This window comes from Marmota monax, unplaced genomic scaffold (assembly GCF_021218885.2).
Source record: "Marmota monax isolate L192 unplaced genomic scaffold, Marmota_monax_Labrador192_F-V1.1 WCK01_AAM20220418_F8-fsc00030, whole genome shotgun sequence".
NCBI lineage: Eukaryota > Metazoa > Chordata > Mammalia > Rodentia > Sciuridae > Marmota > Marmota monax.
The window spans coordinates 2,210,260-2,228,066 of NW_026691988.1; the positions used below are offsets into that span (position 1 = coordinate 2,210,260).

At 34.9% G+C, this 17,807-nt stretch overlaps 1 protein-coding gene across 1 annotated transcript in view; it reads right to left on the reverse strand.

Annotated features, from left to right (window-relative positions):
* Tmem244 (transmembrane protein 244) overlaps positions 1–17,807 on the reverse strand; it is a 34,405-nt gene that overhangs the window by 7,931 nt on the left and 8,667 nt on the right. The window contains exons 2-3 of the mRNA XM_058580873.1: positions 7,945–8,030; positions 3,701–3,774 (exon numbers count right to left, since the gene is read on the reverse strand). Coding sequence (XP_058436856.1) covers positions 3,701–3,774; positions 7,945–8,030 — 160 coding nt within the window. The remainder of the gene's footprint in view (positions 1–3,700; positions 3,775–7,944; positions 8,031–17,807) is intronic.

A 17,807-nucleotide genomic window follows, 5' to 3' on the forward strand; every position in this document is an offset into this window, starting at 1 on the left:
TAGACTTGCAGAAAAATAGCTAATAATATAATTTCTGCTTCATATTCTTGGTACTTAGCATTTTAGAAGATAAAATAAAATAAAGTTACAATATAAGCTATACATGCTGATCTGTTATTGTATTGCAAATCGAATTTTTAAGAGACACTAAAATTAATAAAATCAATGAAATAAATTTGTTCTGAATTATTATAAACTCTCTATATATTATATATATTTAATTATATATACATTTAAATACACACACAAACACACACACACACACTCATACACTCATACACTAACCTTTCTTTGGTACCAAGCTGTGCTTAACTTAGAAATAAGTTCCTTTGTGTTTTTGTACTAATTTGATATGTTCAGATAGTCATCTGGGAAACATAACTGATCACCATGGATGAAAGAAAGCCTCATAAATGACAGGTGTGGGTGGAAGCACTTCTAAATTCACTGGTTGTCACAGAGTCATTTCCCTGAACATGTATAAAGAGATAGTTATTTACAGGTCAGGACCACAAATCTCTAAGAGCTCGGAACACGTGAAGGGTCAACCTTTTGCCTCTTGTCTTTTATATTGCTCTTTAAAACTACAGTCGTTTCAAAGGAGAAATACATCAAACTTTAAAGTGACAAACATATGTGATATACTACCAAAGTCCCTTTGTAAATAATACTACTTTCCATAAAAAAATTACTTTTCTTTCCTTTTAAAACATAGCCAATGATTGGTATGTTCATACAATTCAGGAACTAATAAATCTAGGCAGGCAAACTATATTTTTCAAAGCAGAAAATAAAATTATCACCTTATTTCCTATTGTGCAGAAGTAGTTTATTAACCAGCAAACCAGTGTTTGCCTAATGGGTAAGCAAGACATCAGGCAAGCAAGTCCCAGGTGACATCTTTTTAAAGGATCACCCTTGTCCCTCTTCAATTGTATTTAACTCAATAGGCTTCAAAGATTGAATGGAGAATTCATACTCATTCCTTTACTGTTGCATGGACATTCATTTGACCAATACTGATCAGTTCAGCATGTTATGCTCCATAAAATCAAAGAAGGAGCTCTCCTGCAGTATCACAGTGATATCACCTCACCTGTCACACTCTACTCCTTCCTTGAAACATAATTCATAGAGCCTCCACATCATTATGGAAAATAAATATACCTTTTCTATCAGCATTTAGGAATTTTTTAGGTTAACTAGGAGCTGCTTGGAGATAGTGATGTTAGCCTTGCACAAGCTGTATTTGCATATATTGATAGAGAATATGGATGTAGACTTCATTTATTATATAAAAGAAAGCCTGTTTTAAAGGACATTTAAAAATTTGAGATTAGGATACCAGCACCCTACAATTTAAGAGTTCTAAGACCTTGAGCAGGATTTTAACCTCTTGATCAATCCATTTCCTTCCCCATAAACTGGAAGTGTGGTACTCTCTTATCTACTTCAAAATATTGTTGGGAGGTTTTTAATTTAAAATGAAAGGACTTGATGAGCTATTCTCTGCAAGGCAAAGGAAAGAATTAGAAATCAAAATAGTGTAACTGGGCAGTTCCAGTGTCCTTGCTCAAAGTGATCTCCTGAGTAACAAAATTATCAAGACAAAGAAACCTGAACCTAAATTCAAGCCCAAGGCTCAGCGATTACTCTTATATTTTATCTCCAAGATTAAACAAGTAGTCTGGATTCTCAAAGCAATAACCCTCAAGAGTCAGGGCACTTATCACCCAGAGCCCAAAATTAAAGATTTAATAGGGTAAGGGTTTATTGATATCTTGGTACAAATGTTCATGTCTCATAACAGAAAAAGCAGCGTAAACTGAGCCAGACATCCTGGGGATCTTCACTAATCTTTGCTATGTATAAACATAGCCTTCTCCAGAAAGCCTGTGACATTGTCCTATCTTCACTGACTGAATCAAAGGCAAAGATTTTAAATTAACAAGAGTTTTAAATTTCTCCCTCTACCCAATACACCCACATGCACCCAAACTTTGCTTTACTGTAACTATTTCCTTATCATTTGTGGAAAGTCTTGATTAAAAAAAATGTTAATTTAACCTTTAATAGTGAAGAGCTTGAAGAGAGGGTTAAGATCTCCTTGCATCTCCTTACAATAAATATCTCTTGTTCTTACATATTATTTGATATTCAAAATTGAATCAAATTACATCAAACAAGACTACTCATTTGAAGAGGATGTTTGAAACTCTTTTAAATTTTTTTTTTGTCTTAATTCAGGCCAACTTTCCTAGGCAAATCATATTTAAAATCTGGTTTCTTTAGGGTGTAAAAAGGGATAAGTTTCCTGATGATAGGGACTTGTTTATCATTCAATCCCTAATCTTAATTAGCAAAGTTCATAATACATTGATATTCAATAAATATTTGCAGAATTAATTAATTTATAGAAAGAATGGGACAGGGGAAACAAGAAATAGAAGACAAATCAAAAAGCAATTATAACAACAGGAAGAAAATGCTGGGCTTTTAATGATCACCTAAGTGTACTACCATTTCTAAAAAATAAAATAATAAAATAAAAATAAAATCTTAGTTCTTTGCTTTTGGGTAATTTTGAATATTTGCATATTTTCCCCCCAAAAAAAGATTATCCCATGTTTTCTAATGAATTTTAATGGTTAAAGAATTGACAATTCATTTTTTTAAAAAGAGTAGGAAGAAATTTATCAGGTTATTAAGAATAATTATACATAGAAAGTAAGTTTGTGATTTAATTTTTCTCCTTTCTACTTATAGATATTTTCTAAGCTTTCATTAATGTGTATTATTTTATAATGGAAAATTATATTAAAATTTTCCTTTTTAAAAAGTGGGGCAAATTTACCATGAGCAACCTCAAAACAAGTCTGCTTGGCATATATTCAATACAAATGGCTGTTTTTATTAACATGCATATGGCTTATCAACAGATGAGGTTTTAGCTAACTATAAATTCAGCACAAATACTAAATTTAAAAGATAAGTTTAATCTTACTTGGCATATTCTTTCTTATTGTTTTTCCTGTGCAATGAATTATTTGTATACTTTTATTTTTTAATTGACACATAGTAACTGCACATACTTATGGGGCACAGTGTAACAGTCAGTTCAAGGTAACCGGCATATCTATCACCTGAGACGTTATGATTTCTTTGTGTTGGAAACATTCCAAATTCTCTCTACTAGATATTTTTCAATATCTAATTAATTGTTGTCAACCTGAGCTATCTTACTGTGCTCTCAAACATTTCCTCTGCAACAAATCCTATACTATTTTGGGAAGAAAAAAAATACAAAACAGAAATGTGTAAGTAGAAAAATGAAAGTCCTCTGTCATCCCAGATGGGAAGTAACAGTCTGTTGTATAATTTTCCAGACTGGTACCATGTATTTTACTCTACTCTTCACAAATAAAATTTCACTTTCTATTTCATATCGCAGGAACATTTTGCTACATCAATAAATTGTCATTCTTCTTTTTCTTTGAAATATTTATTGCACACAACTTCACCCATAATACCAGGAAATAAAAATTCATATAAGAATTCTAATTCCTGTTCTCCACTTACATCACCTTATGTCTTAGAAGCAGCCATTTAAACATCTTCTGATGGTACTTTTCCTAATTAATTTTTGATGTCAGATATAAGATACAGATGATTGATAAGGATTAAAATTTAAAATAATTACCTTTATAATTTGTGTTGAGCCATGAAGGATTTGTTTTGAAATTAAATGGTGCCAGGACATCCAATTCATACACCCTGAGATGTTACAAAGGAAAATGTTTACTCTGGAGACAGTTCATAATGCACATCACAGCTTTGCACACCACTATTCACATACAAAAAATATGCCATTAAGAAGCCTTCAGAATCATATGGTCATCTCATAGATGCAGAAAAAGCATTTAACATTATATTTACCCAGGTCAAGCACACTTAAAAACTTGTCAACTTGGATGGCCACCAACAAAATATGATTTTGTTCATGTTGTCTTCCTTGTCCAATTAAATTCACTTTGTCCACCAAGTGGACTTAATTGCATTTGAAGACTCAGCTGTGATCTTGGTAGTTCCTTCCACTGCATGTTGAGGGGAGAGAACTTGTACATGGAAAGAGCAGAGGGTTAGAAGCCATGAGACCTAGGTTCTAATTCTGGTGGTGTTTGAACTATGAGCGTGGACAAATCACTTAACCTCTCAGGGTTTCAGTTTCTTAACTGTAAATTGAAGAGATTAATCTCTAAGATCCCTTCCTGTCTAAAATATGAATCTATAAAATATATACTTGGACATTCTACTGTGCCCAAGTTTGTAATTATGTGCAGCTGGTCAACCAGTTAGCTGCCACCTGGAGCTTTAAGGTCCAGTTACTTCAAATTTCTCACCAATGATTCACATTAACTACAAACTGTTGAAATCTCATTCTCAGAGAGCCCTGAAGAGTCTTTCCTCTTCCCTGCTTGAGGGATAGTTTCATCATTTCCAGTGTCAGGCAGCAGCTGAGACTGTGTGTAAGCACTAGAAGCTTCCTGATTGGGTTTGCCTGCAAGCATGTTGAATAACATTCTTTCTGTTGAAAAATCTGGAATAATTATTTGGTGATATAAATTTACATTTTAAAATAGAGAGTCTTTGCTTGCCCAGTGAAATTAAAATGTATAAACACTCAATTTTTAGAAAATGATTTATAAATATCCACAATCTATTTCAAGGCAATGAATGTGTTGGCAATCTAAATTTGTAGAAAAAATTTTCAGCCATCACGACACAAAAAATCACCTGAAAAATAAACCTGATTCTTACATAGAAATGATGCCATTAAAAACAAGTGTATCATTTCATTTTGTCCTGATGATAATCCCTTTGGGGATTATTATTTCCATTTAACAAAAGAAGACACTGAAATAAGACAAACTCTATGGCTCAGTCAAAATGAGTCTGGAAATTAGTAAGAACCCATGCCAAAATGCAAATCTCCTGACTTACAGTCCAAAGCTACTTCCAGTATATGTCAGAAAATATTTATATTGGATGTAGGTTATCTTGAAGCTCATTCTACTCCAAAACTCTTCTGATTCCAAACCAGCTCAGGGAATAATAACTTAATTTTCTTTCCATGACTGTCCTAAAAGAGATAAGAACAGTCCTGCCTGTTTCTACCTACTATATTTCAAGACAGTGATAATTCTCAAGATGAAACATTTATTTTTTACTTTAAAAACAAAAGTAAAAAAATATACCATTAAACAGCCTTCAGAATCATATTGTCATCTCAATAGATGCAGAAAAAGCATTTGACAAAATATAGCAACTCTTCATGCTCAAAACACTAGAAAAACGAGGGATAGTAGGAACATACCTCAACATTACAAAAGTTATAAATGCTAAACTCAAGGCCAACATCATTCTAAATGGAGAAAAATTGAAAGCATTCCATTAAGAACTGGAACAAGACAAGGGTGCCCCATTTCACCACTTTTTTTCAACATCATTCTTGAAACTCTAGCAGAGCAATTAGACAGAATAAAGAAATTTAAGGGAATGAATAGGAAAACAAGAACTGAAACTAGTTGCCAATGATATGATTCTATATTTAGAAGATCCAAAAAATTCTACCAGAAAAATTCTAGAACTAATTAATGAATTCAGCAAAGTAACAGGATATAAAATCAATTCCCATAAGTCAAATGCATTTCTATACATCAGTAATGAATCCTCTGCAAGAGAAATTAGGAAAACTACCCCATTCACAATAGCCTAAAAAAAATACTTGGGAATCAATCTAACAAAAGAGGTGAAAGGCCTCTACAATGAAAATGACAGAACACTAAAGAAAGAAATTGAAGAAGACCTTAGAAGATGGAAAGATCTTCCATGCCCTTGGATAGTCAGAATTAATATTGTGAACATAGCCATACTACAAAAATTGTTATATAGATTTAATGCAATTCCTATTAAAATTCCAGTAACATTCTTCATAGAACTAGAAAAAGCAATATGAAATTCATTTGGAAAAATCAAAGACCCAGAATAGCCAAAGCAATCCTTAGCAAGAAAAGTGAAGCAGGAGGCATCACAATACCAGACTTTAAACTGTACTTTAGAGCCACAGTAACAAAAACAGAATGGTATTGGCACCAAAATAGACATTCAAACAAATGATACAGAATAGAGGCCACAGAGACAAACCCACATAAATACAGTTACTTCATACTAGACAAAGGGACTAAAAACATTCATTGGGGAAAAGATAGCCTCTTCAACAAATGGTGCTAGGAAAATTGGAAATCCATATGTAGCAAAATAAAATTAAAACTTATCTCTCACCCTGCACAAAAAAATCAACTCAAAGTGGATCAAAGACTCAGGCATTAGAAGAGAGACCCTGTTCCTAATAGAAAACAAAGTAGGCCCAAATCTTCACCATGTCAGCTTTGGAACTGACTTCCTTAACAAGACTCCTAAAGCACAAAAAGTAAAATCAAGAATCAATAAATAAGAAGAAACTAAAAAGTTTCTTCTCAGCAAAGGAAACAATCAATAATGTGAAGAGAGAGCCTACAGAATGGGAGAAAATCTTTACCACATGCACCTCAAATAGAGCAATAATCTCCAGGATATATAAAGAACTCACAAAACTTAACACCAAAAAAACAAATAACCTGGGCGAGGGCTGTAGCCCAGTGGCAGAGCACTTGCCTTGCTCATGTGAGGCCCTGGGGCCAATCCTTAGCACCACATAAAAATAAGTAAGTAGAATAACGGTGTTGTGAAAAAAAATTAAATAACCCAATCAATAAATGGGCTAAGGATCTGAACAGATACTTCACAGATGAAGAAAAACAATCGTTCAACAAATATATAAAAAAATGTTTAACATCTCTAGCACAATTAGAGAAATACAAATCAAAACTACACTAAGATTTCATCTCACTCTAGTCAGAATGGCAATCATCAAGAATACAAGCAATAATAAATGTATACTTATACATTACTGGTGGGATTGCAAATTGATATAACCACTATGGAAAGCAGTATGGAAATTCCTCAGAAAACTTGGAATGGAACCACCATTTGACCCAGTTTTACTTCTCCATTGTGTATACCAAAAGGACTTAAAATCAGCATAGTATAGTGACGAGGTCACAACAATGTTTTTAGCAGTTTAATTCAGAATAGCCAAACTGTGGAACCAAAGTAGGTGTCCTTCTACAGATAAATGGATAAAGAAAATGTGGTATTTATACACAATGGAATATTACCCAGCCTTAAAGAAGAATGAAATTATGGCATTTGCGGATAGATGGATGGAGCTGGAGAATATCATGCCAAGTGAAAAAAGCCAGTTCCAAAGAACTAAAGGCAGAATGTTTTCTCTGATAAGCAGATGCTAATTCACAATGAGGGGTGGGTAGGAAAGAATAGAGGTACTTTGGGATGGACAGTGGGGAGTGAAGGGAAGGGACGGTGTATGGGTAGGAAGTACAGTGGAATCAACTGGATATTATTACCCTATGTGCATGTATGACTGCACAACTGGAGTAATTATACATCACATATAACAAGAAGAATGAGAAGTTATACTGCATTTATGTATAATGTGTCAAAATGCATGTATAACTAATTAGAAACAAATTTTAAAAGATCCAAACTATATGAGGGCTTATTTCCTCAGCTAAACAAGGATACTGTTGCTCTGCATGCATGTTTTCTTTTCTTTTCTTTTTATTTTTAACATACTCTAAAATTTTGTAAACAAGTTTCCAACATTTAAAACCCATGTTATGATCACAACACTTTTGATAAATTGTTAAGCTACAAAAAAAAGAAACCTTCATTCCCTTGTCCACAGAGACATTTCAAATATTAAATACCAACTCCTTTTATATTTGATGATAACTTTTTAATTAAAGAGAACATGCTACTTACTGTAGTGTCAGGCAGCACATGCTCAGAGACACATAGTACACAGAGTAGAACAGGATGAGGCATGTAATAAGGTTCTGTAGAACAACCTGTGGAGAAGACAAGCATGTGGTCCCAGAGCTGTTTCCTATGGTTGTCATTAGTGACTCTGACAAACAAAATATCATGAATGGATTCTACATAGTGCTGGCCAGCCTTGGGTTGGATGGGGACTCATGAGGTGGGAATGACTTCAGAGTGCAAAATGAAAGCATTTCTGATCAAAGAGGCTGGCAGAGTATGTACATTTGTACCAAGGATTAATTCAGTACACAAATCCATATCATTACCCTCCGTCCACCAGGACAAATTTCCTAAATACCAACACCTATATCTTAATTTGATTAATTTATTCCAAATGTCAGCTAAAATAGTAATAAAAATAGGAAAGCTGGTAAGAAGTTTGGAAGTGAAAAAAAAAAATCCACAGAATAATACGGTGATTAAGTCTGTATGTAAGAATTTCCAGAGCAATTGGCTGAATCACAATAGATGATCCTGAAATGGACTCTTCCTCATCTGAGCCTTAATAAGCAAGCACATTAATGGAGACCAGCTGGATTACTCAACAAAGGTGGTGTGAAAATTGTCTGACCTCTAAATAGAAAAAATCCCATTAGATTCTGGTCTTATGTCAGATACCAAAATCAATTTCAAATGGATTAAAGACTTACTGCTAAAAAAGAGGTTGGGAGAAAATATTTGCAACATATATATCATAGGCAAAGGATTGATATCTATAATATATAAACTCATACAAATAAAAAAGCAAACAAACCAACAGGAAAAAAAATGAGCAAAGAATATAAATATATCAGTATCTCATGTGAAGAAATACTTAAAAAGCCAGTAGAGAATCAAAAGCATACTGAACTTCACTATTAATCTTGCAAAATATATTCTTATGAATAAAACAAAATGTCAGTATTTTGCACAGGAATTATTAGATTTATTTTGTTCACTTTTGAATCTTTTTTAAAGTCTTTTTTGTTTAGCCAACACTCTTTAACACTTTAGGATTATTCATTTTCTCTGAATGACCAGTTCATCAAATTCACAAGTTCTTGAATAGTTTGGGGTGCAGACGATGCTCTCCACCAGAGGCAAGAGAAGGTCATTAGCACACAGCACACCACATCCAGGTGCCCGAATAAACCACATTTTTACAGATTTACCAAGAATTTACTTCTTTTGACTACTTAAAAATGGGTGAACTGGTGGTGCTAAAGGTGTGGTTCAGTGGTAGATGCTTGCCTAGCACACCACGCAAGGTATTTTCCCTCCCTACAAAATAAATAAATAAACAAACAAACAAATAAATAAAGGGGTGAACTGTCAGAGCCAAGAGGACTGTGGGAATCCAGGACTGTCAGACACTGGGATCTTCAGCATCTTCCCACACCTCACCCACCAGCATCCTCACTCCTCTTAGTCTCTGTTGTATAATCTCTTTCTCCCCACCCCTCATTTTAATCTCCCCCCTTTTCCTTTAGAATCTCCATATTTTACCTTTTAATCTCCCCTCCCTCAGGTTCCTCAGCTTCCCTTCCCTCATTTCTTTATTTTCTCTGTCCTCTTTATCTCCCTAAGACCTGAATAGCCTTGTGGTTCCATCATGGCTGACACTAAACATTTTAAAAGAAGATGTAAAAGAATGTGGGCTGGGGCTGTAGCTCAGTGGCAGAGTGCTTGCCTGGCATGTATGAGGCACTGGGTTAGATTCTTAGCACCACGTAAAAATAAATAAAATAAAGACATTCTATACATCTACAAGTACAAAAAAATCTTTTAAATGGGTGTAAGAGTCTCTTTTCTTTTATTAGAAAATAAAAATTCCTTCCTAGAAGTCCCCATCAGGCTTCCCATTTTACTACATTGACCATCACCATGCCAGGTGCCCATGGACTAAACAATCACAGGCAAAGAGTCGGAGGGAGCTGCCAGGATGGGTTTGTAGTATTGTGACTTTGCTCCTAGGGATGGACAGCTACTGCCTCCATAAAATGAAAATTGAAGTTCTATTAGCAAGGCAAAAGTAATAGGCATGGGTAACTAGTAGTGTCTTCCAAATGGAGGAATAAAAATGTAAAGGGCTAAAAGCCCTCATTTTGTAGCGATTATTCAGAGCTCAGGAGAAAATGTGAAATCTTTATCTGAGATGAAGGTTCAAACGTGCTCACGAATAAACCTAATTTCTTTCCAAGTGTTGGGAAGAGAATCTGCTGATGTGAGATGGGTATGTAACACGGAGAGGCTTCTTCAGCCTTATAATTTTCTTAAGAGTCCTGGGTCTTTGGGTTTCCTTTGCTCTTTATGCTACGTATTAATATTAGTTTTTCTTTTAATTTGAGCACTAATATCTATAAGTTGAAATTTTTCCAGGTAATTGGCTTATTTTAATTCGAAATAAGATGAGTAACATATAGTCTCTGCACCAAGACATACTTTCAAACAAAACTATTTTTATTTCTATATTAATATTGAACTTTAAATGTTATTTTAATTCTTAAACACACAATTGTTGTAAAATTTTACTTTTATAATCCAGAGAATTGTGCTACATACATAGAAAACTCACAAATACTAAATCTGTTCAAGATTTTAGAACTGTTTTTGAAAATTTAGTCATAATTTGTGAGAGAATATATTTATTAATGATTTCATATATACATGCCTACTTTTTGCAACAAATTCATAAAACACTACATAAAATATGATGTTAAAATAATACATTTAAGATAAGTTTACAAGGAATGTTTTTAAAAGGAAAACATATTTTTTGTAAATAATTACTTTTTTCTACCTGAACTGTAAATCCAGATTTTCAAGTGATAATTTTTCAATACCCAAATTCACTTCCCTGGAGTTACTTCTCCCTCCATCTAATTCAACCCAACCTATAGAACTAACCTTCTAAAAGTCACACAATGGCATTCCCCTGCTTGCTGTCCTTTTGTGGCCCCACACTATTGTCAGTATTCATTCAATCATTTTTTTTTTCCTATTTTACAAATGGTCACTGAGCTGGGCACCAATGCGAGATGAATTAAATTATAGTCCCAGCCATGGAGCTCTGCTCTAATAGTCATTCTCAAAAGCACAAGTTTCAGTCTCACATTGAGGACCTGTTAAGATGCAGATTGTCTCAGAGTTTCTGATTTAGTAGGTTGGGATGGGCCCCAGGAATCTGCCTTGCTACTAGGGATGTTTGGTCTGCTGTTCCTGTGACCACACTTTGAGAGCTACGCGGATCCAGAGGCAAGAACGATGAGTAAACAGATGGCTAAAATACAGAAAGAGGAGCTATGGTTGAGGGATGTTCAGAATGCTGTCAAAGCCCAAGGGAGAAACCAGGGGAGGATACATAGTGTGTGGGTACTGTGAGGGCACACATATTTTTCCAGGAAATGTTCAACAGTAACATTTATCATAGGTTTACAATATATCAGGAACCATTTGTACAATACAGTACTTCATTTGTTCCTTACAACAAATGAGTGGCAGATTCTATCAGTATTCCTTTCTCAGCGAGAATAAAAATGAAGCTCAGAGATATTTAGTGACTTTTTCAGTTTGACAATAAATTGTAGAGCTAGGACTCAAATCTTGCTATTTGTGATGAACTGGGGCGGGGGTGAGGGGTTGCTACAGGCAGGAGAAGCACTTGTGAAGACTTGACTGAAGCTAAGCTGAAGGGGAGGTAAGAGTATTTAAAGAGTTGAGGTCAGTTGTGAAGGGAATTTTATGCCTTGATGAAGAATTCTGAATGTCTCTAAAGGCCACAGGGAGACTGCACGATTGAAGGAGTTGTATGGATCCCAGGGGCCATTAGGTAAGGAAGCATTTAAATGGGATTTTAATAACCTAGGCAAGCAGGGGAGCTGGAAAAGAGGGCAGATGCATAAGCTACTAAGGAAACAGAACAGACAAGTGGCCCATGTTAAGGGACACAGGGTCATTGATTATATCTCCCAACTTGCTTAACTAGATGAACAGTAAGAAAAAGAACAAGATCCATTTCGAATGGTAGGAATGGCAATTGTTGATCTAACCCAGGGCTCTCTGAAGGAAATGTAATGCAAGCTGCACATATAATTTTAAAATTTTTCTATCAGCCACATTCCTAAATGTTTCAAAAGTGTGAAATTGATACTTATTTAACCCAATATATCCAACATATTATAATTTCAGCATGTTCTAAAAACTAACAATTATTGAGATATTTTTTGTCATCTGTCAAACTGTGTCTTAGAGCTCCAGAGTGCATTTTACCAGAACACAGCGCAGCTTCAATGAGCCATATTTCAAGAGCTCAGTTGCCCCATGTGGCTAGTGAAGACCATATTGAACAACATAGGTCTAAGCTCTGCTGACCCCTCATCTCCTGCTCTAATTTCTTTAACCACTGTCTAATCATATTAACTGCTTATTGAGGGGTTACTATGTAACAATCCCTGGACTCACATTTTCTCATTTTATTTGGCCCTCTCTATAGCCTACTACTATTTTTCCTTTTTATTTATTTATTTTTATTGTTTAATTTGTTCTAATTAGTTATAATTGACAGTGGAAAACTATATACATACATAAAAAGAAACTGTCTAGGTTTGGTTGACTATTGCCTTCATTTCATAGATTCAGAAACCAAGGTAAAGAGAAGTTAAGAAACTTATTCCAGTTCATGTGGCCTGTATGTGGTGGCAGGGCTCTAGCCCAAACCTTCTGGATGTCAACCCTCTTCTTAACCTTGTGCTAGCCTGCCTCCCACTTGGAAAGTTTAAAACTTTAATACTATGTTGAACAATCAATTCTATTGCAACACATTCTTTTTAATAGGATTTCAGAAATGAGAACTTAAGTTGAGCTAATGGTTCAATGGCATACTTTTGTTTAGTGGCAGAATTGAGATCAGGAAAAAAAATTGTATCAATTACCAAAGGAAAGGCACTTAGCAATGCTGTCTAAATGACAGAACACATGACTTCATTATGATATAAATATCATTATGGCACTCTAGGAAAATCCAATAAATGTGAATCAGACTTCATAGCAATCTAGATATTTATGTACTGCCAAAATTTTTATTGTTTTTTTCAAAAAGATATTTGGATCCTGGACCAAACAAACTATAAAAAAATATTATGACATTTATAAGACATTTGGCTTTTTAAACTTGACTGAGTATTTAATGATGCTAAAGAATTATGGATACGTTTTTAAGCTGCGATAATGGTATGTGTGTGGAGGGGTGTTTTAAAAGTCCTTTAAGTCTGGATTAGCTTTAAAATAAAAAACTGGAAATAAATGTGGAATGATGAAACAATATTGAACATGAATTGATAATTGTGAGGGTGGGTGACAGGTAAGAGGAATTCATTATATTGTTGTATTTTAATTATACACATTTTACTTTTTTAATACTCTTAATTTCTTTAACCACTGAGTATATTTTTGAACAACTTCAACAACAACTTCTTCTTCTTCTTCTTCTTCTTCTTCTTCTTCTTCTTCTTCTTCTTCTTCTTCTTCTTCTTCTTCTGTTCTGGGGTTTGAACATAGGGGCACTTTGCCACTGAGCTACATTCCCATGCCCAGCCCTTTTTATTTTTTAATTTGAGACAGGATCAAGGATTACGGAATTAGAGGCATGTGCTATTGCACCTGGCTTTTTCTGAACTTTTAAATGTGGTTTTATTAATGAGGAATAGAATAAGGGGTAACTTGTTTAATGGCTATGCACTCAAGGTGTCAAGCTCTCCACTGTAAGCCCTGTTCCCTTATATCCTCAAAACAATGCTGCTGGATAAGAATTGTGACCCATATTTATAATAAGAAAACATGTCCAGAACACATGATTTCAGGGGCTTTACCAGTGTTCTGGGCCACTGAGATGAGGTGAGAGGCAAGGGAAGCGGATCACTGGGAAATTCCATGATCTTGGCAAAGTGTCAGGGACCAGAGGGCATGATGTTGAATTGGACCATACAAGGGCAATGAGGAGGCCCTTGGCTATGGCTACCAGCCAAGAGGAACACACCTTCCACAGCCACACAGCACAATGGTGGGGATCTGTGAAGGATCTATCTCCATCCTGGAACTCATCTTCCTTTTGGCTCTATGACACCAGTGACAAAGAGTTCTAGGTTATCTTACCCTGTGGACTCTGCTCTTTTCCATGCACCCCACCACTGCTACCACTGCATCATCTTCCTCTTCTCTCCTTCCAGAACTTCTGCCCCTCAGCTAGATCCCTGTGGAGGGGAGTCAAGCTCTCTCTGGTCTCCCCTTGTCATTCTATTGTTGGAACACATTTTGGAAGCCAAAAAAGCAAACACCCCCAACACCAAATGTTCCTCTTCATTGCATTCTTTCTGCAGCAAACCTAATTCTCCAAGACAATGTCACCTCTAATAGAGGAACTGGTGGACAAGAAAAACACAAAAACATTTCATAGTAGTATCTGTACATAGATGAAGGTCATCCCTGGGTTCTGCTATTCCCTTTGTGTTTGCCCTTCTTTTGGCATGCCAGTCATGCTTAAGTACTTTCTATTCCTGGGAAAGGTCATTGCCACTCCCCCTGTCTAGAATTAATGCTCCCTTCTTTGGAAGGCTAACTCCCACTCATCGTTACAGGTCTCGGCTGACACCTCACTAACTTCAGAAGTTTTCCTGACTTATTATTCTCTGTTGGGAACTCTTTAATTCTCTCTTTTCTCCTTAATACAGTCCTCATTAGTCTGACTATGGGGAGTAATTAATGGTAACCAAAGATTTATTATGTTCTCATAAAGATCATTATGAATGCAATTTCTTTATTAAAAAGCTTCCACTCATTCTTGTTTGTGCACAATCGCAAAACTGTTTTAAAAATGGAATAAACATGCAAAAGTCTTCAGTTTATGGATACTTATGATTTGATAAATGCTTTACAAGTTGCTTTCCAAAAACTGTCAGCTACAACTGCTTTTCACATTGTCATCTCTTTGGATCAAAAATATTTTGATGCCGGTCTTCCTTCCACTGCCCTAAACAATAAAGCATTTTTAATGAGTTGAAATTAAGGAAAGACTGCATCTACACAAAATAGAGGAAAGTTGATTAATTTGCAAATTCAGAACCTCCCCAAACCAAAAACAGTATCTTTGTAAGGGCTAGTTTGGGACCCAGAATGAATAGGAATATGTGCTGGTGGCATCCCTGAGGATTCAGAGTTTCAGAGGACCTGGAATACTCCAGTTGGCATGACTCACTCAACTGTCTTTCCACACACTTAATACCACCCCATATTATTCCCAGTCAAGTCAGTGTATAATTCAAAAAGGAATGGTTTATATTTGTTCCATTCTCCTGGAGATCTCTTCATTTATCACTTGAATTTCTCTTGTGGCATTCAATAATGTAAATTGGGATGTCTTGCACATATTGTTTTATAGTTCTCCAAATAATGACTACAAATATGGGATCTAATTGTATCTTGGAAGGGATTGAGAGGGAAGAGATATGTCCCTCTGGCTCACTGATATATGCATAGTGTCTGGTGTCATTCCTGCAGATACTCAGTGAAAATAAGTTGGATGACTCAGCATAATTTAAGAATTGAAAGAATCTTGGCCTTCCAGGACATTCTAGCTATTTAAGGAGCAGATATTATGATCAGTCAGAGAACCAGCCACAGTTAATACCACCCCATATGAAAGCAATCTTGGCTATACAGGAGATAGTAATAATCAACACAAAATTTAGCAAATATTGACTCTTTTAGGATACAAAGAAAAAAGTAAGATAAATAATAATAATAATAATCACATGGTAAACAATTAGAAAAAGCAAGTATATCCTGTGTTTATATGAACCTTTTAAAGTATACTTGTGTAGATTAGCTCACACTTCAAAACAAATTCACAGGCTAGGATTATAATGCCCTCATTGTTAATGGAGAAATGGAGGCTTAGAGAAATTAAGTCATTTTCACAAAGCCAATCATTAAAAGAGTTGCAATTTTATATCAGATTTATTGACTCTCAATCAGAAAGTAAACTTTGTGATTCTGATTATAAGGGCAAAATGACCTCATCAAAAAGATATAACCTGACTTCATAAGGATTTAGGCTCTTGCAAAACTCAAAATCATCCATACACTTCATATTTAGGATCAGTTTAAATGTCATTTGAGTGGTTCTCAAATTTTATTACTCTTAACCCTGGTTTTCCCATTTTAACAAACTTCTCATTGACTGCAATACAAAGACCTACTGAGGCCACAGAAACTAGTTCAGGTAATAAACAGGAACAGGCTTCTCCGAGAGTTTCTCTCAGGCAGAATTTCTTTATGGGAATTGGATGGACAGCTGGGATATTGAAGTTCCTCAAGCAAAAAGGAAAGCCACAAATTTTCTATTGAAATGAACAAATAGAATATTTTTTTTACTACAAATAAAGAAATGCATGTTAACACAAAAATGGAATGCCATTCCTGTCCTACAAAATTAGTCAAGATATTTTTCCTTTTAAAAATTGAATAACTTGTTCTAAAAAAATGAAATGAAACATGGTGGTAGGATGCTGGTATTAGTAGAATTTAATACAAGTCTGTGAGAAAACAGTATGTTAGCAATATAGTAATCTGTATTTTTTTCAAATGTGGCTCTGAATCTAAAATATATATATTTCTGGTAGGAAATAGAAAAATCTTAATGATCTTTACAGGGTAGAATCATGTTTAACAAGTTTGTAATGAAAGAGAGAAACCCAGTCTTTAGCAGTTAAAGCTTGCATGACTTTGGGCAAGTTTTTTCAAATAATGTTTTGATCTGGTGTTTTTAACCCTTATTTGCTCATTTTCTTTTTGTATATCTGATGTAAAATGTGGAATGTGCAGAAAAATGCATATACTCACAAATACACACAAAATTGTGTACAGTTGTAGTGTTTTCAGAGAAACTCTAAGGCCCATCCATGTATCCCCGATTAAGAATCTCAAATATTAAGAATAATTCCAACTCTAATTATATGGGTTCCATGTAGAACACATTTAAAATCCTGTAAGGAAAGATTATCCCCATCCTCATGAAGAATTAAAGAAAGCATTAACCGAATCATCATATCTGCAACTATGGCATGTGCTGAAAGCTGTATAAATATTGTTTGTGGGATTAGTATTTTAAATTGTCTTTCAAATTTCAATATGTTCATTAGGCTCCTTCAAGTTGTAGGGAATACAAAATTCACTCTACCTCAATGGGGGATAATAGGAAGATTTTTAGAATCCATTAAGACAACTATCTTAACATCTACTAATTCAGCTTCTCTCTGCCACCATTCAAGATCCACAATAACTCATTGGTTAAGTACATAGTGGCTCTAGTGACCTATGGGCCATTGCCATAATCTTCCATGCTAGGGCTGAATTATTCTAGTCTCAGATTTGTTTTTTCTTCCAACTCTACTAAAAACTGACCAACTCTTTCTCTTATGCAAACGCACAAGAGGAGAGAATCTCACCGAATAAACTAATCACTACTTGGTATTTGACACCATGTTAGATGGAGCTCTATTAACAGGTGCTGGTGGGCAGGGGACAGGACTGTGCATGAATGACTTTGAGACAAATGTATTTATCTAAAGCAAACGTGGGTGTCCATATCATAGAGTTCATCTGATACAAGTCATGTTGACCTAAGCAAAAGACACCCCACTAAAAGTGCTAAGGTAAGGGACAGCACCCAAAAAAGTCTCAGAAGGAACCACAATAATAGACCCATTCTATGGCATATTTGCTTCTGTTAAACTATTAATAAAACAAACATTAGAAAAACAAGTTCAGAT